Source organism: Balaenoptera physalus, assembly GCF_965194825.1.
Source record: "Balaenoptera physalus genome assembly, chromosome: 8".
In the NCBI taxonomy this organism is placed as follows: Eukaryota; Metazoa; Chordata; class Mammalia; order Artiodactyla; family Balaenopteridae; genus Balaenoptera; species Balaenoptera physalus.
Genome location: NC_138887.1, coordinates 15,637,656 through 15,664,251, shown reverse-complemented (window position 1 = coordinate 15,664,251; position 26,596 = coordinate 15,637,656). Strand labels below are relative to the sequence as shown.

Below are 26,596 nucleotides of genomic sequence, written 5' to 3'. Positions count from 1 at the left end.
TAGCTTTTATCTTGCTTTCTTGATGTTACTTGTTCACTTGTCTCTCTTTCATTAAATCATAAACTCCATGAGGGTAGAGATGCTGGCTGTTTGATTTACTGTGTGTCTTTAGGATCTAGCGTTGTGGCTGATCTATAATAAGTACTCATGTATTGGCTTTTATTATTGCTCTATAAACATTTGTTGATATAATAAATACCTTTCAAATGTCAGCTTAGAAGTTACCTTTTTAGTGGAGACTTCTGTTTAAGAAAGCTCAGGTCTTTCCTTCTTCGAGTCTTCAGTATAATGTGTCTGCATCTTTGCGTCATCTACTAATAACAGTATATTGAATCTATTTGTTTATGTCTGTCTTTTTTATAGGACCATAAGCTCCTTAAAGGCAGAGATTGAGTTTTATTCATATTTAAATCTCCATTGCTTTTCTTTTTTTGTTGTTTTTGTTTTGTTGTTTTGTCTGCACCACGCCACATGCGGTATCTTATCTTAGTTCCCTGACCAGGGATTGAACCTGTGCCCCCTGCAGTGGAAGCGCGGAGTCTTAACCAATGGACCACCATGGAAGTCCCTGATACTACAGTCTTTAACCAGTTATAAACATAACTGAATACCTTGCTGATACCAAAATATACTACATTAACCAGCCCAGAAAAAATTTTAGAAAATAAAGTGTGGGTCGTTTACATGACCTGTTTGAAACACTTGTGGTAGTGTCTAACGATTGTCAAACCAGCTGTTTAAAAATCTCTTCTAGTATTTAGCAGAGATTGACCTCTGCTCCACATTTCAGAGTCTATTCTTTTTTCTTTTTCTTTTTCAACTTTTTATTTTATATTGGAGTATAGTTGATTAACAATGTCGTGTTAGTTTCAGGTGTACAGCAGAGTGATTCAGTTATATGTATATATGTATTTATTCTTTTTCAAATTCTTTTCCATTTAGGTTGTTACATAATACTGATCAGAGTTCCCTGATTGGGTTATCCATTTTAAATATAGTAGTATGTACATATCAATCCCAAACTTCCTAACTTCATTTGTATATTTCTTTTTTCAACCTCACATATAAGCGATATCATATGATACTTGTCTTTCTCTGTCTGACTTACTTCATTCAGTATGACAATCTCTAGGTCCATCCATGTTGCTGCAAATGGCATAATTTCATCCTTTTTATTGGCTGAGTAATACTCCTTTGTATATATGTACCACATCTTCTTTATCCATTCATCTGTCAGTGGACATTTAGGTTGCTTCCATGTCTTGGCTATTGTAAACAGTGCTGCAATGAACATTGGGGTGCATGTATTCTTTTGGACCATGTTTTTCTCTGGATATATGCCCAGGAGTGGGATTGCAGGATCATATGGTAGCTTTATTTTTAGTTTTTTAAGGAGCCTCCATACTGTTCTCCACAGTGGCTGTACCAACTTACATTCCCACCAACAGTGTAGGAGGGGTCCCTTCTCTACACGCTCTCTCCAGCATTTATTGTTTGTGGATTTTTTGATGATAGCCATTTTGACTGGTTTAAGGTGATATCTCATTGTAGTTTTTTTTTTTTTAAGATTTTTTTTTTTTGATGTGGACCATTTAAAAATCTTTATTGAATTTGTTACAGTATTGCTTCTGTTTTATGTTTTGGTTTTTTGGCTGCGAGGCATGTGGGATGTTAGCTCCCCCACCAGGGATTGAACCCGTACCCCCTGCATTGGACTGCCAGGGAAGTCCCCTGCGTTGTAGTTTTCATTTGCATTTCTCTAATACTTAGCGATGTTGAGCATCTTTTCATGTGCCTCTTGGCCATCTGTATGTCTTCTTTGGAGAAATGTCTATTTAGGTCTTCTGCCCATTTTTTGATTGGGTTGTTTTGCTTTTATGATATTAAGCCCTATGAGCTGTTTGTAAATTTTGTAGAGTAATCCCTTGTTGGTTGCATCATTTGTAAATATTTTTTCCCATTCTGTGGGTTGTCTTTTCATTTTGTTTGTGGTTTCCTTTGCTGTGCAAAAGCTTTTGAGTTTAATTAGGTCCCATTTGTTTTTGTTTTTATTTCAATTAGCCTGGGAGACGGATTGAGAAAGATATTACTGTGATTTATGTCAGGGAGTGTTCTGCCTATGTTTTCCTCTAAAAGTTTTATAGTGTTCAGTCTTACATTTAGGTCTTTAATCCATTTTGAGTTTATTTTTGTGTGTGGTGTTAGAAAGAGTATTTTAATTTCATTTTTTTTACATGTAGTTGTCCAGTTTTCCCAGCACCATTTATTGAAGAGACTGTCTTTCCTCCGTCGTATAGTCTTGCCTCCTTTATCGTAGATTAATTGACCATAGGTGCATGGGTTTATTTCTGGGCTTTCTATCCTGTTCCATTAATCTATATTTCTGTTTTTGTGCCAGTACCATACTGTTTTGATGACTATAGCTTTGTAGTATAGTCTGAAGTCAGGGAGCCTGATTCCTCCAGCTCCATTTTTCTTTCTCGAGATTGCTTTGGCTATTTGGGGTCTTTTGTTTCTCCACACAAACTTTAAGATTTTTTGTTCTACTTCTGTGAAAAGTGTCATTGGTACTTTGTTAGGGATTGCATTGAATCTGTAGATTGCCTTTGGTAGGATAGTCATTTTGACAGTATTGATTCTATCCAAGAACATGGTATATCTCGCCATCTGTTGTGTAGTCTTCGATTTCTTTCATCAGCCTAGTATAGTTTTCAGAGTACAGGTCTTTTATCTCTTTAGGTAGGTTTATTCCTAGGTATTTTATTCTTTTTGATATGATGGTAAATGGGATTGTTTCTTTAATTTCTCTTTCTGATCTTTTGTTGTTAGTGTATAGAAATGCAACAGATTTCTGTGTATTAATTTTGTAACCTGCAACTTTACCGAATTCATGATTATGGGCTCTAGTAGTTTTCTGGTACAGTCTTCAGGATTTTCTATGTATAGTATCATGTCATCTGCAGACAGTGACAGTTTAACTTCTTTTCCAGTTTGGATTGCTTTTATTTCTTTTTTTTTTCTTTGATTGCTGTAGCTAAGACTTCCAAAACTATGTTGAATAAAAGTGGTGAGAGTGGACATCCTTGTCTTGTTTTGTTGAGTATGATGCTAGCTGTAGGTTTGTCATATATGGCCTTTATTATGTTGAGGTATGTTCCCTCTATGCCCACTTTCTGTAGAGTTTTTTTTTTTTTTTTAATTATTTATTTATTTATTTATTTATGGCTGTGTTGGGTCTTCGTTTCTGTGCGAGCGCTTTCTCTAGTTGCGGCAAGCGGGGGCTACTCTTCATCGCGGTGCGCGGGCCTCTCATTATCTCGGCCTCTCTCTTGTTGCAGAGCACAGGCTCCAGACGCGCAGGCTCAGTAATTGTGGCTCACGGGCCTAGTTGCTCCGCGGCATGTGGGATCTTCCCAGACCAGGGCTCGAACCCGTGTCCCCTGCATTGGCAGGCAGATTCTCAACCACTGTGCCACCAGGGAAGCCCTCTGTAGAGTTTTTATCATAAATGGGTGTTGAATTTTGTCAAAAGCTTTTTCTCCATCTATTGAGATGATCACATGGTTTTTATTTCTCTGTTTGTTGATGTGGTGTATCACACTGATTGATTTGTGGATACTGAAAAATCCTTGCATCCCTGGGATAAATCCCCCTTGATCGTGGTGTATGATCCTTTTAATGTATCATTGGATTCAGATTTGCTAGTATTTTGTTGAGGATTTTTGCGTCTATGTTCATCAGTGATATTGGTCTGTAATTTTCTTTTTTTGTGGTATCTTTGTCTGGTTTTGATATCAGGGTCATCACCCTCATAGAATGAGTTTGGGAGTTTTCCTTCCTCTGCAGTTTTTTGGAACAGTTTCAGAAGGGTAGGTGTCACTTTTCTCTAAATGTTTGATAGAATTTGCCTGTGAAGCCATCTGGTCCTGGACGTTTGTTTTTTGGGAGTTTTTAAGTCACAGTTTCAATTTCGGTGCTTGTGATTGGTCTGTTCATATTTTCTATTTCTTCCTGGTTCAGTCTTGGGAGATTGTACCTTTTGAAGAATTTGTCCATTTCTTCCACGTTGTCCATTTTACTGGCATATAGTTGCTTGTAGTAGTCTCTTATGATCCTTTGTATTTCTGTGGTGTCGGTTGTAACTTCTCCATTTTCATTTCTACTTTTATTGATTTGAGTCCTCTCCCTTTTTTTTCTTGACAAGTCTGGCTAAAGGTTTATCAATTTTGTTTATCTTTTCAAAGAACAAGCTTTTAATTTCATTGATCTTTGCTGTTGTCTCTATTTCATTCATTTCTGCTCTGATCTTTATTTCTTTCCTTCTACTAACTTTAGGTTTTGTTTGTTCTTTCTCTAGTTGCTTTAGGTGTAAGGTTAGGTTGTTTATTTGGGATTTTTCTTACTTCCTGAGGTAAAATTGTATTGCTGTAAACTTCTGTCTTAGAACTGCTTTTGCTGCATCCCATAGGTTTTGGATTGTTGTGCTTTCATTTTCATTTGTCTCTAGGTTTTGTTGTTATTTTTGTTTTGTTTTGTTTTTGCCAAGCCGGGCGGCAAGTGAGATCTTAGTTTCCTGACCAGGGATCCATCCATTGGTTGTTTAGTAGCATATTGTTTAGCTTCCATGTGTTTGTGTTTTTTAGCTTTTTTCTTGTAGTTGATTTCTAATCTTGTAGTGATGTGGTTGGAAAAGATGCTTGGTATGATTTCAGTTTTCTTAAATTTACCGAGGCTCACTTTGTGACCCAGCACGTGGTCAGTTCTGGAGAATATTCCACGTGCCCTTGAGAAGAATGTGTATTCTGCTGCTTTTGCTTTTTTTTTTTTTTTTTTAATTTATTTACTTTTGGCTGCGTTAGATCTTTGTTGCTGTGCGCAGGCTTTCTCTAGTTGCAGCGAGTGGGAGCTACTCTTCGTTGCGGTGCACGGGCTTCTCATTGAGGTGGCTTCTCTTTATTGCGGAGCATGGGCTCTAGGCGCACGGGCTCTGTAGTTGTGGCTCGCAGGCTAAGTTGCTCCACGGCATGTGGGATCTTCCCGGACCAGGGCTTGAGCCTGTGTTCCCTGCATTGGCAGGCGATTCTCAACCACTGCACCACCAGGGAAGCCCCCTATTCTGCTGCTTTTGGATGGAATGCTCTCTAAGTATCAGTTAAGTCCATCTGGTCTAATGTGTCATTTAAGGCCTGTGCTTCCTTGCTGATTTTCTGTCTGGATGATCTGTCCATTATGAAAGTGGGATGTTAAAGTCCCCCACTATTATTGTGTTAGTGTCGATTTCTCCCTTTATGGCTGTTAATGTTTGCTTTATGTATTGAGGTGCACCTATGTTAGGTGCATGTATATTTACAATTGTTATATTTTCTTCTTGGATTGATCTCTTGATCATTATGTAGTGTCCTTTGTCTCTTATAACAGTCTTTATTTTAAGGTCTATTTTGTCTGATACAAGTATTGCTACTCCAGCTTTCTTTTGATTTCCATTTGTGTGGAATACCTTTTTCCATCCCCTCACTTTCAGTCTGTATGTGTCCCTAGGTCTGAAGTGGGTCTCTTATAGACAGCATATATATGGGTCTTGTTTTTGTATTCATTCAGCAAGCCTATGTCTTTTGGTTGGAGCATTTAATCCATTTACATTTAAGGTAATTATCGGTATGTATGTTCCTATTGCCATTTTCTTAATTGTTTTGTCTTTGTTTTTCTAGGTGTTTTTTCTTCCCTTCCTCTTTTGTTTCCTTCTCTTGTGGTTTGATGACCATCTTTAGTGTTGTGTTTGAGTTGCTTTTTCTCTTTTGTGTTTGTACGTATTGTAGGTTTTGGGTTTGCTGTGCCCATAAGGTTTTGATATAGCAGTCTATATATGCATAAGGTTGTTTTAAATTACTGGTCTCTTTCTTGCCTAGAGAAGTTCCTTTAGCATTTGTTGGAAAGCTGGTCTGGTTTTGCTGAATTCTCCTAGCTTTTGTTTGTCTGTAAAGCTTTGATTTCTCCATCAAATCTGAATGAGAGCCTTGCTGGGTAGAGTATTCTTGGTTGTAGGGTCTTCCCTTTCATCACTTTAAATATATCGTGTGACTTTCTTCTGGCCTGCAGAGTTTCTGCTGAGAAATCAGCTGATAACCTTATGGGAGTTCCTTTGTATGGTATTTGTCATTTTTCCTTTGTTGCTTTTAATATTTTTTCTTCATGTTTAATTTTTGTCAGTTTGATTACTGTGTGTCTTGGCGTGTTCCTCCTTCAGTTTATCCTGCCTGGGACTCCCTGCGCTTCCTGGACTTGGGTGACTGTTTCCTTTCCCATGTTAGGGAAGTTTTCAGCTATTATCTCTTCAAATATTTTCTCAGGTCCTTTCTGTCTCTCTTCTCCCTTTGGGACCCCTATAATGCGAATGTTGGTGCGTTTAATGATGTCCCAGAGGTCTCTTAGACTGTTTTCATTTCTTTTCATTCTTTTTTATTTATTCTGTTTACACTGTGATTTCCACCATTCTGTCTTCCAGGTCACTTATCCGTTCTTCTGCCTCACTTATTCTGCTATTGATTCCTTTTAGTGTAGTTTTCATTTCAGTTATTGTTCATCTCTGTTTGTTCTTTAGTTTTCTAGGTCTTTGTTAAACATTTCTTGCATCTTCTCGATCCTCGCCTCCATTCTTTTCTGAGATCTTAGGTCATCTTCACTATCATTATTCTGAATTATTTTTCTGAATTATTTTTCTGGTAGGTTGGCTATCTCCACTTCTCTTCATTGTTCTTCTGGGATTTCATCTTTTTCCTTCATCTGGGACAAATTCCTCTGCCATCTCCTTTTGACTGACTTTCTGTGATTGCAGTTTCCATTCCGTGGACTACAGTATTGTGGTTCTTGCTTCTGCTGTCTGCCCTCTGGTGGATGAGGCTGTCTAAAAGGCTGGCAGGCTTCCTGGTGGGTGGGGATGTGTTCCCGTCCTGTTGGTTATTTGGCCTGAGGTGACACAGCACTGGAGCCTACAGGGTGTTTGGTGGGGCTGATGGCTGCCTCCGGGAGGGCTCGTGCTGATGGGTACTCCCCAGAGCTGTTGCTGCCAGTGTCTTTGCCCCTGCAGTGAGCCACAGCCGCCCCCTGCCTCTGCAGGCGACCCTCCAATACTAGCAGGTAGGTCTGGCCCAGTCTCTTATGGGGTCACTGCTTTTTTCCCCTCGGTCCTGGTGTGCATGAAATTTTGTGTGTGCCCTCCAGGAGTGGAGTTTCTCTTTCCCCCAGTTCTGTGGAAGTCCTGTGATCAAACCCCGCTGGCCCTCAAAGCCGGATTCTCAGGGGACTCCTCCTCCTGCTCCCGGACTCCCAGGCTGGGAAGCCTGTTGTGGGGCTCAGAACTTTCACTCCTGTGGGAGAACTTCTGTGGTATAATTGTTTTCCAGTTGTGGGTTGCCCACCGGCAGGTATGGGATTTGATTTTAGCTAGATTGTGCCCCTCCTACTGTCTTGTTGTGGCTTCTTCGTCTTTGGATGTAGGGTATCCTTTTTGGTTGGTTCCAGCATTTTTTAGTCGATGGTCATTCAGCAATTAGTTGTGATTTTGGTGTTTCCGTAAGAAGGGGGTGAGCTCATGTCCTTCTACTCCACCATCTTGAGCTAATCTCCAGAATCTATTCTTCTTTAGAATCTATTCTTTTCCACCTTTGGCAGTACTCTTATGCTAATTAAGTTCCCAGAGTTCACTGATTGACTCTCTGTTATCCAAACTCTGTGATCTAATTTGTTTGATTAGCGAGTTAATTCATCCAAAATCATTAGTTGTTGTCTTGGGCTTCACTTCTTGCTTAATGATATTTCTTCAGTTCACTCCACTTTGAAAATGGTTCTCACAGATGGATAAAACAAGCAAGAAAAAAGGAATAATAATAGATTTACTTTCTTTTGTTAAACAGTATAATAATATCCCCAAGCAGTAATTCTATTTCCTCCATCTCTGCACTTTTGCTTTAGGTTTTTTACAAGCCTTGGGTCATTCCAAATATCTTGCCACAATGTTTTAGGTGTCTGTTACCATATTGAATTAGTTTTCACATGTCATTTTAAAAATTTAGGCTTATCAGAGAATTTACTGTGTAGTCATACATATCTCTTTACTTTCTCATAAAGTTAGTCATATGACTTATTTTTTATTTATAGTTCTTGTTCCTTCTTCCATTACAGTTTAATGTAGTGCTTTTAAGAACATAGGTTTTGGAATCAGATATAAATTTGAATTTTAGCTCTTCCTCTTAATGACTTTATGTCCTTGTTAAATTTATAACCCTCTCTGAACTAGTTGATTCATCATAAAAATGAGGAAAAGAATAATTGCCTTATAAGATTTTGTTGGGATTTTATAAAGTTAATACATTTAAGAAACTTAACATATAGTGCCTGGCATTTAACAAGCTGTAAATAAATTGTAGATGTTATTGGAGTTTTCCTATCTCTAAGGATTTTGAAATCAGCTTTCCTAAAGAGTTAGGGCACTTGTCTAGCTATGCTCATTGTTCCTTACTTTGAATTATAGACTTCGAGATGCTGCTTCTCATCATTTCTACTCTTACTATTTCGATTTAGGTTCAGAAGAGTGATTCCTTTCTTTTAAACATCTTTATTGAGATAAAATTTACATATATAGTTCACCCATTTAAAGTGTACAATTCAGTGATTTTTAGTATATGCACAAAGTTATGCATCTGTCATCAGTATCTAATTCCAGAACATTTTCATCACCCCAGAAAGAAACCCCGTGACTATTAGTAGTCATTCTATATTCCTCCCTTCTTCCAGCCCTTGGAAATCTACTTACTGTGTCTATGGATTTGCCTGTCCTGAACATTACATATAAATGGAATTCATGCAATATGTGGCAATTTGTGTCTGGCTTCTTTCACTTAGCATAATGTTCTCAACGTTCAGGTATACTTAATTTCTCTTTATGGCCAAATAATATTCCATTCTATGGATATAGCACATTTTTTAAATTAACTCATCAGTTGATGAACAATTGGGTTGTTTCCACTTTGGGGCTAGTATGAATAATGCTGCTATGAACATTTGTGTACAAGTTTTTGTGTAGACATCTGTTTTCATTTATTTTGAGTATATACTTAGGAGTAATTCCTTTTTTAACCTTTCAAGGAACTGTACAGCAATTGGGAGATTGGGATTGACATATATACACTAATATGTATAAAGTAGATAATAAACTGCTGTATAAAATAAATAAATTAAATTAAAATTTTTTAAAAAAAGGAGTTTGGAGGCCAGAAGGAGGAGCTCTCTCACCCTACCACTAGTAGTCAGTTGCAGACCCAACAGGAGGAGACATACCTCGCATCTCCAACAGGAAGAAGGTTACTACTGTACTACCCCAGCAGAAGGAAGGAAGATTCTCCTTGCAATAACCTTGCCAATGGGAGACTGTCATTATTCAGCTAATGAAAAACCACTACAACTTCCAATTTGCAGGGCTCCAGTGGACTTTTTATTTGTAACAGCTTTCCCAACTCCACCTTCTCCTCTATAAGAGAAATGTTCATCTTCTTTGTTCTCCGGACTTGCCTGTGGTTCACCATGGATTGTATGCCCCAAATTGCAATTCTTTGATATTCCCGAATAAACCAGTTTTACTCGTTAAAAAAAAAAGGAACTGTACAGCAAAGTGAATCGGCTATATGTATACATATAGCCCCTCTTTTTTGGATTTCCTTTCAGGTTCTTTTTTTTTGTTATTGAGTTTTGAGAGTTCTTTATGTAATCTGGATTTAGATTCTTTTTTTTTTTTTTTTTTATAAATTTATTTATTTATTTTTAGCTGTGTTGGGTCTTCGTTTCTGTGCGAGGGCTTTCTCCAGTTGCGGCAAGCGGGTGCCATTCTTCATCGCGGTGCGCAGGCCTCTCACTATCGCGGCCTCTCTTGTTGCGGAGCACGGGCTCCAGACGCGCAGGCTCAGTAGTTGTGGCTCACGGGCCTAGTCGCTCCGTGGCATGTGGGATCTTCCCAGACCAGGGCTCGAACCCGTGTCCCCTGCATTGGCAGGCAGATTCTCAACCACTGCGCCACCAGGGAAGCCCTAGATTCTTTATTTAAATCCTTTATATGTTTTTTTAAAATTTTATTTTTGGCTGCGTTGGGTCTTTGCTGCATGTGAGCTTTCTCTAGTTGTGGTGAGCGGGAGCTGCTCTTCATTGCTTTGTGTGGGCTTCTCATTGCCGTGGCTTCTCTTGTTGCGGAGCACGGCCTCTAGGCGTGTGGGCTTCAGTAGTTGTGGCACACGGGCTCAGTAGCTGTGGCTCATGGGCTCTAGAGCGCAGGCTCAGCAGTTGTGGCACACGGGCTTAGTTGCTCTGCCACATGTGGGATCTTTCTGGACCAGGGCTCGAACCCGTGTCCCCTGCCTTGGCAGGTGGATTCTTAACCACTGTGCCATCAGGGAAGCCCCCAGTAGATGGTTTGCAAACATTTCTTCACAGCCTGTGGTTTCTCTTTTTGGGTTCATAATACTGTCTTTTGAAGAGAAGTTTTTAAATTTTTTTTTTTTTTAAAGAAATTCACGTTCTTTTATTTATTTATTTATTTATTTATTTATGACTGTGTTGGGTCTTCGTTTCTCTGCAAGGGCTTTCTCTAATTGTGGCAAGTGGGGACCACTCTTCATCGCGGTGCGCGGGCCTCTCACCATCGCGGCCTCTCTTGTTGCGGAGCACAGGCTCCAGATGCGCAGGCTCAGTAGTTGTGGCTCACAGGCGCAGTTGCTCCGCGGCATGTGGGATCTTCCCAGACCAGGGCTCGAACCCGTGTCCCCTGCATTGGCAGGCAGATTCCCAGCCACTGCGCCACCAGGGAAGCCCGAGAAGTTTTTAATTTTGATGAAGTCTAATTTATCTTTTTCTTTTATGGATTGTGCATTTGGTATTGTAGCTAAGAAATCTTTGCCTACTCAAGGTCACAAAGATTCTCTCCTATATTTTCTTCTAGAAGTTTTATAGCCTTGGGTTTTACATTTAGGTCCATGATTTTGAGTTACCTTTTCATGTATGCTTGTTATTAGATTGTTAGTGTCATTGTATTGCCTCTAGTTAACTCAGCTCTGACCCCAAAAATTCATGAAATTTTTAAAATGAATACATGAACTTAATTTAGTTGGTAAGGTAAACTCTTAAGGTGAATTTTAAATTATGAGGTGAATTTAATACAGATTCTTGCAAAGGATATATTCATAGCTTTTCATAGTTTATTTAATGCTGTAAAATTATCTTCATATTGCCAGTTTCACATATAAGTATTCACAAGTTATAACTGATAAAATGCTGTTAAAATAAAAAGCCAGCATTTACTTTAAATTATAATTTGAATGAAAATGTAAACATTTCTCTGTTGAGAAAATAAAATATGAAATCAGCTTAATATTTTGCAAGCATCAGTAGTTAGCAATAAGAGGTTACTTCTTCCCCCTCAAGACCTTCCTTCCCACTGTTGTTCCTCTTTCTGGACCAATTACCAGTGTATTTCATTCCTTCTCCAAGTCTTTGTGCAAATGGCACTCGCAGTGAGGCCTTCCCCTGGCCACACTGTTTAAAATTACAGTCCCTCTCCTTTCAGTAGTCCTGGTTCTACTTCCTGCTTTATTTTTCTCATAGCTCTTTTACTATCCTCTGCATGAATTTTACTTACTTGTCTTCCCTGTCAGAATTTAAGGTCCCTGAGGGCAGTGTTTTGTTTACTGACGTATGTCTATCACCTAAAATGGTGCCTAGCATATAGTACGTGCTCAGTACATGTTGAGTTAGTGAATATTAAGTTATATATGTTTGTCACAGTGTTAATTTTAAGCCTCAGAGTTTCTAATAGGAACATATTAACACAAGAAAATACCTTACAATAAACTGTTTAAGATGATTTTTTTAAACATTTGCTATAGAAGCCTTTATTTTTATGATTATTTTTTTTTATTATTTGCAGGGCTCAGTTTGGCAAAGACTTGGTGCAGACGTGACAGCAGTTGAGTTTTTGGGTCATGTTGGTGGAATTGGAATTGATATGGAGATATCTAAAAACTTTCAACGCATCCTTCAAAAACAAGGATTTAAATTTAAATTGAATACTAAAGTTACTGGTGCTACTAAGAAGTCAGATGGAAAAATTGATGTTTCGTAAGTATGCTACATTTGTTTTTGTTATGATACCCTTCTGTGCGTTTCTTTAAGAAAAACATTCAGTTTTTAGAATCAGATTCTTTTATAACTTAATACCATTTTACTGTGTAGTATAACTCAGTATTGCTTATCAAGTCAGTCCATTGAAATTCACGATTGCATTGATGATAGAAAAATTAAGCCAGTGTTCTCATTTGTAATGTACTTTTTCATAGTATACATTCAGAAAAATTTAAACTCTCAACATTCAGTAAAATTAATTCAGTATTTTTAGACAGATACATGGGGAAATCAGTAATATTATTGATTCAGTTGCTTACTGTGCTTGGCATTCTGTTTAACACTGAAATAACTTGCCTAAGGTCACATAGCTGGTGGGGGCAGAAGCACTACTTGAACTTGGATCTGTCAGTCTCTAAGACTTAATGTTCTTAAACTGTGTTATACAGCCTGTTGTTGTGAGGTTCTAATGATAGACCTCTAGAGGATATGTACATTTTTCTTTGCCTGACCCTTACGTTTATATTTATAATAAAATAAACTTACACTGTTAGAAGTGTCATCGATACTTGAGAAATGTCTAGTCTTAAATTTCCAAGTCTGTCACTGTTCATATAGATGTGTGTTTAACAGTTATACACTGTTCATTATCTAGTATTGAAGCTGCTTCTGGTGGTAAAGCTGAAGTTATCACTTGTGATGTACTCCTGGTTTGCATTGGCCGACGACCCTTTACTAAGAATTTGGGACTAGAGGAGCTTGGAATTGAGCTGGATCCTAGAGGTAGAATTCCAGTAAATACCAGATTCCAAACTAAAATTCCAAAGTAAGTTGGATACTTACCTGCATTTTCAATAATTTTAAGGAAACACTATTTTGAAAATAAGGCTTTTGTCATGCTTAAAAAGTACATTGGCTTTGGGGAAGAACAGTAAACTTATAACATGTAAAAGCAAAAGTAATTAATTGAATTTTTTCACTACCCAAAGATTAGAACCTGAACTCACTGATATTTGAAGAGCTGTATTTGATTTATTTTTTGGTGACTTTATAACTAGAAACGTGTATTTTGTTACCCTGGTATAACTGTAGATGAGTGTCTGTGATTTCAGAAGTTGACTGTTTCTTTTGATCTCCATGGCAGTATCTATGCAATCGGCGATGTGGTTGCTGGTCCAATGCTGGCTCACAAAGCAGAGGATGAAGGCATTATCTGTGTTGAAGGGATGGCTGGTGGCGCTGTGCACATTGACTACAATTGTGTACCGTCGGTGATTTACACACACCCTGAAGTTGCTTGGGTTGGCAGATCAGAAGAGCAGTTGAAAGAAGAGGTAATTGTGAATGAGAGTAGTTTTCCTCTAATGTGTGATTTGAGTTAACACCAGTGGCTGAGAATCCTTTCATTATTGCATTAATGCATTTTAATAACTATGTAGAACATTACAGGTAAGTTTGTGTAATTTTTTACTTTGTATCTTAAAGGAGATCATTTGGTTGCCTGTATTCAAAAACTAGTAATTCCAGAGCTCTTATATTTGGCTTTGAAATATATCCACGTGGGCTGACATTTGCATTTGCCTGTGTTTGTACCCAAAATATATTTCAGTAACAAGCCTTTTGGTCTTTCCTTCTATATGCTTTGTGAAGAATTGCCTTCTTGGGATTTATTTTCTGAACAAATGGTAGACGCTTTCACCAAATGGGAATGAATTTTTTGATAGTTTATGTACGTTCTCATTTTCTGCTTCTCACAGGGTATTGAGTACAAAGTTGGGAAATTCCCATTTGCTGCTAACAGCAGAGCTAAGACAAATGCTGACACAGATGGCATGGTGAAGATACTTGGGCAGAAATCAACAGACAGAGTATTGGGAGCACATATTCTAGGACCAGTGAGTACTTTAAACCAGAAATCCCACTAGGATTTCTGGAAAGCATTGTTATTTAGTAGATTAATTTAAAACTACCTGGTGTTTACATTCTGCGGTTAATTATTTACTAGCAAAAGTTTGAATATGGCTTCTTCATGTATCGTTTCTAGCACTGACATTCTTGCCCATCGTATCATCTGCATTCCATGCTGCAACTAAGATTATCCCTTTAAAACATACACCAGGCCATTTGCCTGCTTAAAACTCTAGTGGTCCTTTCTGCTACAGACTTATATAAAAGGCCCCACTGAATTTGGCCCTGGTTACTTTTCTGACCTCATCTCTTTCCACTCATCCCCTTTGCTCATTAATTCCCTGTCTCATGGGCCTTCTCTCAATTTCTTAATAGGCTGAGCTTGTTCCCATTTTAAAGCCTTTGTTCTAGAATCCTCTGCCTTCACATCTTTGCATGACTGGCTTATTATTCAGGTCTTAGCTCAGATGTTACCTTCTAAGAGAAGCCTTTCCTGCCACTGCACATGAGGTATGCCCTCCCCTAGGTATCTGGTGCATCAGTAATGATACTAGAACATTTGAGTGCTTACTCTGTAGCAGTTTTTCCTAGATGCATGCATTAACTTTAGTTTCCATGACCCTGTGAGGTAGGTGGTGGTGTTCCCATTTTTGAGGTGAATAAATGGGCCGAAGCACAGAGTCAGTGAGTGGTTAGGGCAGTACGTGGTAGGAGTTGAATCCAGGCCATCTCGCTTCAGAGCCCAGGCTCTTAACTTCTGAACTGCTTTTTTCTGTTAAGGTTTTTCTGACTGGAGGCAATTAACTGTTCTAATCTCTTGTATTAGAAGGTAGTTGTTTTTGCCATAGAAACAAAATTACTTCTTGGTTTATTATTTTAAAGGGTGCTGGTGAAATGATAAATGAAGCTGCTCTTGCACTGGAATATGGAGCATCCTGTGAAGATATAGCTAGAGTCTGTCATGCACATCCGGTAACAACATATGCAATTAACGGCTATCTCAAGTTTCTTCTGATTCACAAATACTTGGTTTTTAATTCTAAATTTCTTCCCTTTGCAGACCTTATCAGAAGCTTTTAGAGAAGCAAACCTGGCTGCATCATTTGGCAAATCGATCAACTTTTAAATTAGAAGATTATATTTTTCTGAAATTTCCTGGGAGCTTTTATAGAGGTAACATTTCTGAACAGGAAATGCTCACAGCTCCAAGAATTTCTAGGACTGAATTACGAAACTTTTGGAAGGTATTTAATAGGTTTGGACAGAATGGAATAATCTCATCTATATTTTAAATAAATTTAAGATTTTATTTCACTGCATTAATACTGCAGAAAAAAAGCTACTTATAGTAGCATCCTGGAAAATTTTCTTCAACCCATATTTTCATGCTGTTTATGAAAGGCTCAGCTTCACTGAATTTATGCTAAGTAGCTTTTATCTCTGATACAGGATTTACTTACATGGATGGAGCTGGACTATGGTATGTGAACAGCTGTGTTTGAAAGAAGGTGATCAAGTTATTTTAAACTTGGTTTTCACATTGGAAACAGTCATTAGAATAAGTTAAACATGTATAAACTGAACTGATGTAAATAAAAAATGATGGTCTATCAGTTATTTTAATCCCCAAAGTCTTGGCAGTTAGAGGTAGAATTTGTGTTTAGATTTTTAAGGTTCTAATGAGGTCTACAGTCTGAAGTATAGTTATATAGTTGACCAAAGTAAGGCAGTATATATACGAAATTCATATATTAAGTGGAGAAGCAATGTATTACAGTGGGAAATTAAGATATGGAAATAAACATGTCTTAAATATTCATTTACTGGTTATTCTGAGTGGATGTCAAGATGGTCCTAGATTTTTTATGACTACCTCTACCATACATTCTTGTTTATTACTCTTTATTATTGCTTTTATAGGCCTGGATAGATCTTTTTTTCCCACACTGTAGGACAATATTAAGGTATTTAAAAGGTCATTATCCTTTCATCTGTTTCAGTGATACCTACTAAATGTTTAACATTTATTTTTGGAGAAACAACATAAGGGAATTTTTAATCTGTTGTCTTTTCTTAAGTGGATTGCCAGTGTATCCTGGCTGGGTAAAATCGACTGTTTCTTTGAAGAGTGCTATAAAATTATATTTATTGATAAATATTTAAAATGGCTGTTTCTTAAAACACTTAAATAACAAAGTGTTGAATACGAAGTAGACTTTATTATAACTAAATTTAAGAATCATTTCAGATTCATTCATCATATTTGATATAGCATAAATTTCTAAAGAAAGTAAATTATCTTAAGGAACTGAAATATGCAAACCAGATATTCACTTGATTGCAATATAAAGGTTATATATCATCTTAAGGAAAGTTTGGAGAATGTAATTTATGAGCAGAAAGCTGTATGGAATAAGAAATCATCAGTTGATCCATAGATAAAAGGAAAATGTTTAGTAGGCTTCAGGTTTTTATTGATTTATATGTAGGTCACATTTTCCTTTTACTTCACATGTCCAGTGCTCTTGATTTGTATTATGGTCATTATAAATGGATACATTGTAAAGACTGGATTCTGTTACATACCTCTGAAAAATATTGAATTTTTTAGTGGGCAGTTAACTTGGTTAAACTCCAAACTCTTGTTATCTTTGTGCGTGTGTGTGTGTGTGTGTGTGTGTGTGTGTAGGGGGAGGGCGGGTGGACAGCTGAAATCTCTACGCAGTTGTTTTAGCTTTACCTGGGCTACCTGAAGTTTGTGCCATGCACGTAAAGTTCACAGGTCACCCAGAGATTGGACAAGGGATATGCAGAATTTATACCTCTTTTCTGGGGTTCCTCCCCTCATATTTCAGTTGCTGTTGGTTACCCCAAACTCTGTCCTCCGATTCCTTAACCAGTAAAACTTGGCTTCTCTCCAAGTTGCCACTTGGGACCTCCCCTCAGTGAAAAGCTATTAAAAATAGAAATCTCACGCGAGGCTGTTACTTGAGTGCAGCGCGCACCCCCTCTTCTGTCTACTTCTGGTTGTTGTCCAGTACCTTTACTTTTTAGAAATATATTTTATTCAGAGTTTTCAGTTGTTATCTGTAGGAGTGGTGGTCTCATATGTGCTATTGGCCTTTATTGGTAATGAACTCTGCATCTTTTTAAAATCTGAAATCCCAATATTATGTGAAGTGCTAATTTATATAAACCTCAAACATGTCCTCTAGGTAGAAAGATTCTGATGAGGGAATAGTGAAATTTAATTTAATACAAAGTCCTAGCTATAGAGAGACACAAAATAATAGTTACGTGCAACTTTAAGGATTCCCATTCACTGTGAGAATGGAAATATACCTGGTTGGGAATGAAGTCCTAGGTATAAGAGAAATTTTTAATGTTCGCTTATTGTTTATTAAGTTCTAAGTATTCTCTTGGTTTGTGAAGGGTGGGGCTGTTAGTTGTCCAATTCATTGAGCTGATTAAAATGAGTAATTTCAAAGTGCGACTTTTAGTTGCTGAAAAGCAATGAGGGGTAGTGAAGGTTTCTACCTCTGCTTAATTTTAAGTAAAATACTTATAATCAAGGGGGAAAAAAAAGACTTAGTTGCCCTGGTAGATGAGGAGGTACAACCACTTTGCTAGTTATTAGAATTCCTATCTAAATAAAAGTGACAACTGTGTGGAACCAGAGGGAAGTTGCCTTATTATTGAGATTACAGCCATTAACGTAACTTTTGTTCAGGCCCAGCTTCAAATGCAGCTGTGTTGGATGTGTGGGTTGTTGTTATGTGGTGCAGAGTAGCCTTTTCTCTAAGAAGAATGTGTGAAAAAACCACTTAAGGCCTGGCCTGTTTCCAGCTAACTCAGCTATAAAGTCGACAAAGGCTTGGCAATTGTATTCCAGCTATTTTCTTTATCCTGTGGAATAACTGTTATCTGATTGTGAAATCAAATAAAATTCAATGTAAAACCTGAGAAATTATAGCATCCTTCTGTACTTTGAGTAGCACTGCTCACTGTGCACAAGCAGTAATATCCCCAAACTTTGGCTCAACTTAATTTAAACGTTCCCCTCAGCAGCCCTAGCCCTGTTTTAGGTGGCAATACTCGTATTTTTTTTTTTAATTTTATTGGAATATAGTTGATATACAGTGTTGTTAATTTCTTCTGTACAGCGAAGTGACTGAGTTCTACATATATTTATTCTTTTTCCTATTCTTTTCCATTGTGGTTTGTCACAATATTGAATATATAGTTCCCTGTGCTATACAGTATGACCTTGTTGTTAATCCATATAATAGTTTGCCTCTGCTAATCCCAAACTCCCATTCCTTCCCTCCCATACGCCCCCTCCCCCTTGTAGTTGTAAAGGCAACTATAAGTCTGTTCTCTTTATCTGTGAGTCTGTTTTTGTTTTGGTGATAGGTTCATTTGTGTCATATTTTAGATTCCACATATAAGTGATATCATATGGTACTTTCTCTTTCTGATTTATTTCAGTTAGTATGATAACCTCTAGGTCCATCCATGTTGCTGCAAATGGCATTATTTCATTATTATTTATGGCTGAGTAGTATTCCATTGTACATATGTACCACATCTTCTTTATCCATTCATCTGTCAATGGATGTTTAGGTTGCTTCCATGTCTTGGCTATTATGAATAGTGCTGCTGTGAACATTGGGGTGCATGTATCTTTTCAAATTATAGTTTTGTCTGGGTGTATACCCAGGAGTGGGATTGCTGGATCATATAGCAACTCTATTTTTAGTTTTTTGAGGAACCGCCATACTGTTTTCCATAGTGGCTGCACCAATTTATGCTCCCACCAACAGTGTAAGAGGGTTCCCCTTTCTCCACAGTCTATCCAGCATTTGTTATTTATAGACTCTTTTTTTTAAAATAAATTTATTGATTTATTTTTAAAATAAATTTATTTATTTATTTTTGGCTGCGTTGGGTCTTCATTGCTGCGTGCTGGCATTCTCTAGTTGTGGCCAGCAGGGGCTACTCTTCGTCGTGGTGCACGTGCTTCTCATTGTGGTGGCTTCCCTCGTTGTGGAGTGCGGACTCTAGGAGCATGGGCTTCAGTAGTTGTGGCATGTGGGCTGAGTAGTTGTGGCTCTTGGGCTCTAGAGCGCAGGCCCAGTAGTTGTGGTGCACGGGCTTAGTTGCTCCGCAGCTTGTGGGATCTTCCTGGACCAGAGCTCAAACCCATGTCCCCTGCATTGATAGGCAGATTCTTAACCATTGTGCCACCAGGAAAGTCCGGGGGCCAATCTTCATAGCAGTGCGCGGGCCTCTCACTGTCGTGGCCTCTCTTGTTGCGGAGCACAAGCTCCAGAAGTGCAGGCTCAGTAGTTGTGGCACACGGGCCCAGTTGCTCTGCAGCATGTGGGATCTTCCCAGACCAGGGCTCGAACCCGTTTCCCCTGCATTAGCAGGCAGATTCTCAACCACTGTGCCACCAGGGAAGCCCATTTATAGACTTTTTAATGATGGCCATTCTGACTGGTGTGAGGTGGTACCTCATTGTGCTTTTGACTTGCATTTCTCTAATAATTAGTGATGTTGAGCATCTTTTCATGTGCCTATTGGCTATCTCTATGTCTTTGGAGAAATGTCTATTTAGGTCTTCCCATTTTTCGATTGGGTTGTTTTTTGTCGTTGAGTTGTATGAGCTGTTTTGTATATTTTGGAAATTAAGCCCTTGTCAGTCACATGGTTTGCAAGTATTTTCTCCTGTTCTGTAGCTTGTCTTTTCGTTTTGTTTATGGTTTCCTTTGCTGTGCAAAAGCTGGTAAGTTTGATTTAGGTCCATTTGTTTAGTTTTGTTTTTATTTCTATTGGCTTGGGAGACTGACCTAAGAAAACATTGGTACGATTTATGTCAGAGAATGTTTTGCCTCTGATCTCTTCTAGGAGTTTTATGGTGTCACAACTTATGTTTAAGTCCTTAAGCTATTTTGAGTTTTTGTGCATAGTGTGAGGGCGTGTTCTAACTTCATTGATTTATATGCAGCTGTCCAACTTTCCCAGCACCACTTGCTGAAGATACTGTCTTTTTCCCATTTTATATTTTTGTCTCCTTTGTCAAAGATTAATTGACCATAGGTTGTGTGGGTTTTTTTCTGGGCTCTTTATTCTGTTCCATTGATCCATCTGTTTTTGTGCCAACATAACACTGGTTTGATTACTGTAGCTTTGTAGTATTGTCTGAAGTCTGGGAGGGTTTTGCCTCCAGCTTTTTTCTTCAGGATTGCTTTGGCAATTCTGGGTCTTTTATGGTTCCACATAAATTTTAGGATTATTTGTTCTAGGATCACATTAAATCTGTAGATTGCTCTGGGTAGTATTGCCATTTTAACAATATTGATTCTTACAGTCCAAGAGCATGGGATATCTTTCCATTTCTTTGAATCATCTTTAATTTCCTTTATTAATGTTTTGTAGTTCTCAGCATATGTCTTTCACTTCCTTGGTGAAGTTTATTCCTAGGTGGGTTTTTTTTTTTTTTGGATGTGATTTTAAAAGGGATAGTTTGTTTACATTCCTTTTCTGATATTTGTTAGTGTAAAGAAATACAACTGGTTTCTATATGTTAATCTTGTATCCGCCTACTTTACTGAATTCGTTTATCAGTTCTAGTAGTTTTTGTGTGGAGTCTTTAGGGTTTTCTATTGGGTTGGCCAGAAAGTTCATTTGGGCTTTTCTGTAAGATCTTACAGAAAACCTGAACAAACGTTTTGGCCAACCCAATAAATATAGTATCATGTCATCTGCATATAAAACAATTTTACCTCTTCCCTACCAATGTGGATACCTTTTATTTCTTGTCTGATTGATGTGGCTAGGATTTCAATACTATGTTGAAGAAAATTGGTGAGAGTGGGCATCCTTGTCTTGTTCCAGATTTCAGTTGGAAACCTTTCAGCTTTTCATGGTTGAGTATTATATTGGCTGTGGGTTTGTCATAAATAGCTTTTATTATGTTGAGATATGTTCCCTCTATGCCCAGTTTGTAAGGGTTTTTTAATCATGAATGGATGTTGAATTTTATCAAGTGCTTTTTCTGAACCTATTGAATGATCATGTGGTTTTTTACCTTTCTTTGGTTGATGTGGTGTATCACATTGATTAATTTGCATATGTTGAACCATCCTTGTGACCCTGTGATGAATCCAACTTAGTTGTGGTGTGTGACCTTTTTATGTGTTGTTGGATTTGGTTTGCTATAATATTCTGTTGAGGATTTTTATGTCATAATCAAAGATACTGGCCTGTAATTTTATTTTTTGGTAGTTTCTTTGGTTTTGGTATCAGGGTGATGGTGGCTTCATAGAAAGTCTTTAAGAGTGTTCCTTCCTCTTCAGTCTTTTTGGAAGTGTTTGAGAAGGATCAGTGTAGGTTCTTCTTTGTATGTTTGGTAGAATTTCCCAGTGAAGCCATCTGCTCCTGGACTTTTGTTTGTAGGGAGGTTTTTTTTAAATTACAGATTCTACTTCGTTTCTAGTGATTGGTCTGTTCAAGTTATCTATTTCTTTTTTACTGGAGTATAGTTCATTTACAGTGTTGTGTTAGTTTCTGCTGTACAGCAAAGTGAATCAGTTATACAAATACATATATCCACTCTATTTTAGATTCTTTTCCCATATAGGTCATTACAGAGTATTAGGTAGAGTTTCCTGTGCTATACAGTAGATCCTTATTAGTTATCTATTTTATATATAGTAATGTGTATATGTCAATCCCAACCTCCCAATTTATCCTCCCCCCCATCCCCCTCTAGTAACCATAAGTTTGTTTTTTATATCTGTGACTCTTTCTGTTTTGTAGATAAGTTCATTTGTACCATTTTTTTTAGATTCCCCATATAAGTGATATATTTTTCTCTAACTTACTTCCCTCAGTATGACAATCTCTAGGTCCATCCATGTTGCTGCAAATGGCATTATTTCATTCTTTTTTATGGCTGAGTAATATTCCATTGTATATATGCACCACATCTTCTTTATCCATTCCTCTGTCAGTGGACATTTAGGTTGCTTCCATGCCCTGGCCATTGTAAATACTGCTGCAGTGAACATTGGGGTGCATATATCTTTTTGAAGTATGGTTTTGTCCTCTATTCCTTCTTGATTCAGTTTTGGTGGGCTATGTTTCTAGAAAGTTGTCCATTTCTCTAGGTTGTCAAATTTGTTGGCATATCATTGTTCATAGTATTGTGGTTTTTTGTATTTCTGTGGTATCAGTTGTGATTTCTCCTCTTTCATTTCTTATTGTTTCTGGTGTCTTCTCTTCTCTTCTTGGTGAGCCTGGCCAGAGGTTTGTCAATTTTGTTTACCCTTTCCAAGAACCTGCTCTTGGTTTTATTGATTTTTTTTCTTTTAATCTCTATTTATTTCCTCCCTGATCTTTATTATCTCCTTCCTTCTGCTGACTTTAGGTTTTGATTCTTCTTCTTTTTCTAATTGTTTTAGGTGGTGGGTTAGGTTGTTTGAGATTTTTTTGTTTCTTAGATAGAAAGGCCTGGGTTGCTATGAACTTCCCTGTAAGAACTGCCTTTGGTGCATCCCATAGATTTTGTATGGTGGTTTTCTCATTGTCATTTGCCATGAGGTATTTTTTTATTTCTTCTTTGATTTCATTGTTGACCCATTGGTTTGTCAGTAGCAAGGTGCTTAGTCTCCCTGTAACTTTTTTTTCTGTGGTTGATTTCTAGTTTCATGCCATTGTGGTCAGAAAACATGCTTGAAATAATTTCTGTACTCTTAAATTTGTTGAGGCTTGTTTTGTGCCCTAATACATGGTCAATCATAGAGAATGTTCCATGTGCACTTGAATGTGTATTTTGCTTTTTTGGTGGATGTAATGTCCTGAAGATATCAATTAAGTCTAATTGTTCTATTGTTAGGTGGCAATACTTTAAAGTCACACTGCCCTAAAAGTTGCTTTTGTTGTTCTCTTGCCTAGAACAAGGAATACTTACAGGAGAGTTTTGGAGATTGGAGCAACTGAGCAGCCAGGGAAATGGTGAAGGTAGCTCAGGCTACTTCCTTCCTCTTTAATCTCCACCTGGGAATCCAACTGGGAGGTGATTTTAGGGGTGGATTTGTAGAGGATATTGACCCAGATGACTAATACTTGTTTATAGACATAAGAGAAATTAGCATCTCTGTGAAGGCAATCAGTTTGCTTTTAAATCCATCTTTACAGTGAAAATAACATTCTTTGTTAAAGGGATTCATGAATGCTAAATCAGGAAAAGTAACAATGAGTTTAAGAATTATTCTGAATATATATTTATATAAAAGCACTGTACTTTATTTAACTCCATACAAAATGTGGCGATTAAAAACATTAAATAGGTTATGAGTTTTATTTTGAAGATCATTAAGTCAGTTTTTAAAATGTAGTGATTTTGCTTTGGTCACATGTTAGCATCTTTTCCTCTTCCTCTGTTACAAGCAGGTGCTATAAACAGCAACTTTCTGGCTTATATCCTTTAGGAGTGAACGGACTTCTCCTTCCAGTCTTACTAATTCTTGAGCTTTATCTTCTAGATATTTTTGATTGTCCTCATATTTTCTTTCTAAATCTGTGGGAGATAAAAAGGTCTGAGCAGTTACACTACTACTATGATGATCTCAAAATCAAATACTGATCCTCTTTGCCTATATAAGGCTCTATTTAAGTGCTTGAGACAGAGTGAATAGATGTTTACCATTTAAATAAACTAAAAAATTATGAGTCTTATGTGAAAGAAAAAAAAAAAATCTACCTTTCAGGAGTTGCAGCTTGCTGTTTGCTTGAGCCAGAAGTGTTTTTGCTTCGTTCTGTAGCAGTTCAGCTTTCCTTCTGGCATCAGCTGACTCTTCAGTTTTTTGGGCAATTATATTTTCTACTTTCTTGTACTTTTCATCAAGTTCACCGTCCAGAGTCTGCAGTTCCACATTTTGGCACAAAGAGGTAATAGTGTCAGTAGTTACATTTAAGACTGGTAAACTGTGGCAAGTTTGGATGACATTAACTTGCATGGCAAGCATTCTGAATTAAAGGCCACTACCAAGGGTACTCAGGCTTCAGGCTACCCAGCTTGAAATAGCGGAATCAGATACAACATTGACATGATTTTTTAAAATGAAAGACCTTAAAGACATGTTGGAGTTGTGGGTAGGTCTTTGGGGATTAGTACTTTTCTATGGAGATGTAGGAGGGTGCATGGAGGGAGAGTTTGAGAATTAGGGTTTCTCAGAGGTAGGTTTGCCGAGATCCAAATATTTAGAGATCAGAAAAAGCCGATTTTGAAAAAATGGTAAGACCATCTTGATTGTGACTAATTTAGGGTTGATTGATAGAGACTTGCTATCAGGAAATCAGAGGGAAAAGGCAGATTTAACAAAAGGAAGGAAGGGCAAGATTGTAGCACAAGTGGGGTTAATGTGGGTTTGGAAAAATGGTTGTAATTCTGTTGATATAGGAATTTCATGTCAAGGGGTTTTCTTATTTCTAATGAAATTCAATATTGATGCAAAATATTCTGTAAGAAGACTACTTGGGAGATTTATGCTCTCAGACCTGTAGGAAACTAGACCACAATGAAAAAAGACACATGTGGCAGTAAACTTTACTTATTGTTCTCTTCCCCAAACCATAGGTGTAGGAAGTCACCTGTATGTAATGCTTAAAAGCTACAGTCGCTTCTAGGAAAAATCTTGACTTCATGTCAGTTTATAGCACCCTACTATTCATTTAAAAGTTTCAACACTCCTCTGAAAAGTTTAAAAAGGTTTCTTTACATATTTGCTCACAGAAATTTAGAAATTAAATGTGTCTCAAGGATTACTTGGCTTGTAGTGAGAAATTTGGGCTTGAGACTTTTCTCTACAAAATATAGTACCCTCCAGTGAGAAGCAAGAGGTGGTTAATTCCAGATGAGCACAGAAGAGGTGAGATAAGGGTTCCCTACTAGCTGTTGTCTGTTACGAATTCTTTAAGCATTTTCTAGCCTGCTTTGAAAGATTTCTCAAATGGCCAGGTAATTTACTGTTTGCCATAAAGGTCTTCCTAATTGAAATACAAGCTCAATAATGCTTGTTTTAAGCCTTCAGCCCTAAGTTAATTTCATTTTTCTAAACCCTTATCCAAGTTTGGATTTGAGGGCCTACATCACGTGTATGGATGCTTTTATATCCACTCCCGTTCTCTTCCATCTGTGTCTCTGGAGACTGCTATTTCAAAACAGGTCACTTGGGATGTTTCTGATGAATAACCATGTTGAGGTCCATGTCCCTTATTCCAAGGAAGGCATGGAGGAGACTCGTTGCTCCTTTATCCACATAGCTGTGAAGTTACAAAGATTTACTTACCTTCTTAACATCTTCTGCACTTTGTTTCACAGTATATACTACTTTTTCAATATATTCTGCCTCCCCAGAGTTCTGGGCAGCTTTCCGCTTAAGTTCTTCCACATTTCTCTCTAGCTCGCTGAGGCGCTGGGAGGCATTGAACAAGGTTTCCTCAGAAGCTGCTGTTTCAGACTCGATCTAAAAGCGTCATCATTCAGCAAGTCATTAATTCAAGAAGTGGTAGCAAGTGCTATGACTACAGTGTAGAGGAAGATTTAAAAAGCTATGACATTGCTCTAGAACAAAAGAAATTTCAAGAAAGCTTATATAAAGTGCCCAAGTTTAAAATAGTCTCTGCTACATCTCATATATTAACTTCATTCTTTCAGTACTTCTGCTGGTCTAGGCTGAAATTTTTGTAAAATTTTTCCTTACTGAACCACCTCCAGACAGCTTGATGTATTGAGAAAGCACTTTAAGAACACCTGCAGAGTTTGGCTAAACAGTGTTCACAAAGCAGCAGATGTGAGTAGAGGGATAGCCACACAACTTTCTGAAGTATTATGGGTGGAAAAATTATAACTTCGTCTTTTTTTCTGTCAACTGTAAATGTTAAACTCTAGTAGCAGAGGTTACAGTACTTCAGAAACGACATGGAAATCAGGAATGTTAAAACTGAAAAGTTACTATAGGATTGTGAGATGGCATAGGTCTGGGAATGTTACAACTGGAAGCTGTAAGTGCTCAAAACTATTTAGGGAAAAAGTATCTTACCTGGGCAACCTAGTGAGGGTCCACGTTTGCTCTCATTTCAAAGTATCAGTACTTTGATCAGTAACCGTTGTTTTTAAAGCTAGCCAAAGTAAGCCTGACCCATAACAGAAGAACGAGTTTCACTGAGCACCTAATTCTTCTGAAAAATGATCTTCAAGGATGGGTCTATTCCACAGAATTACTCTGAATAACAGTGTAACTAATGGGTCAGTATATGCATATGCTAGAATTTGTAACTATTTCAAACCAAATGATTCTTGATCTGAGTTCACCCATTAGATAACTTAGAAAACAATTCTTAGGGGCTATTCTTACAAGATAACCCTTATAGTTTTAAGTAGGCAAATAGTTTGTGACAAGCTTTCATTAGTGTGGTTTAGGTAAAGGCTCTATTTTTTCTTACCATTAACCTGAAACAT

The 26,596-nt window shown here is 37.6% G+C and overlaps 2 protein-coding genes across 6 annotated transcripts in view; one reads left to right on the top strand and one right to left on the bottom strand.

Moving 5' to 3' along the window:
• Positions 1-26,596, top strand: part of DLD (dihydrolipoamide dehydrogenase) — a 53,147-nt gene that overhangs the window by 16,184 nt on the left and 10,367 nt on the right. The window contains exons 9-14 of one of the 5 annotated variants that reach the window (XR_014266952.1): positions 11,966-12,156; positions 12,815-12,985; positions 13,304-13,493; positions 13,917-14,054; positions 14,950-15,039; positions 15,128-15,311. Coding sequence is in view for 3 of the 5 variants with exons in the window: in XM_082473555.1 (XP_082329681.1) it covers positions 11,966-12,156; positions 12,815-12,985; positions 13,304-13,493; positions 13,917-14,054; positions 14,950-15,147 (888 nt within the window). In the remaining 2 variants the exon portion in view is untranslated. Of the gene's footprint in view, positions 1-11,965; positions 12,157-12,814; positions 12,986-13,303; positions 13,494-13,916; positions 14,055-14,949; positions 15,887-26,596 lie in introns of those variants that run through there. The other 4 variants (XM_082473557.1, XM_082473556.1, XR_014266953.1 and 1 more) reach the window with 4 other exon arrangements.
• Positions 23,354-26,596, bottom strand: part of LAMB1 (laminin subunit beta 1) — a 74,880-nt gene continuing 71,637 nt past the window's right edge. Inside the window, exons 32-34 of the mRNA XM_082473394.1 lie at positions 25,425-25,601; positions 23,837-23,996; positions 23,354-23,653 (exon numbers count right to left, since the gene is read on the bottom strand). Of these exons, the coding sequence (XP_082329520.1) occupies positions 23,517-23,653; positions 23,837-23,996; positions 25,425-25,601 (474 nt within the window). The 3' untranslated portion in view covers positions 23,354-23,516. The remainder of the gene's footprint in view (positions 23,654-23,836; positions 23,997-25,424; positions 25,602-26,596) is intronic.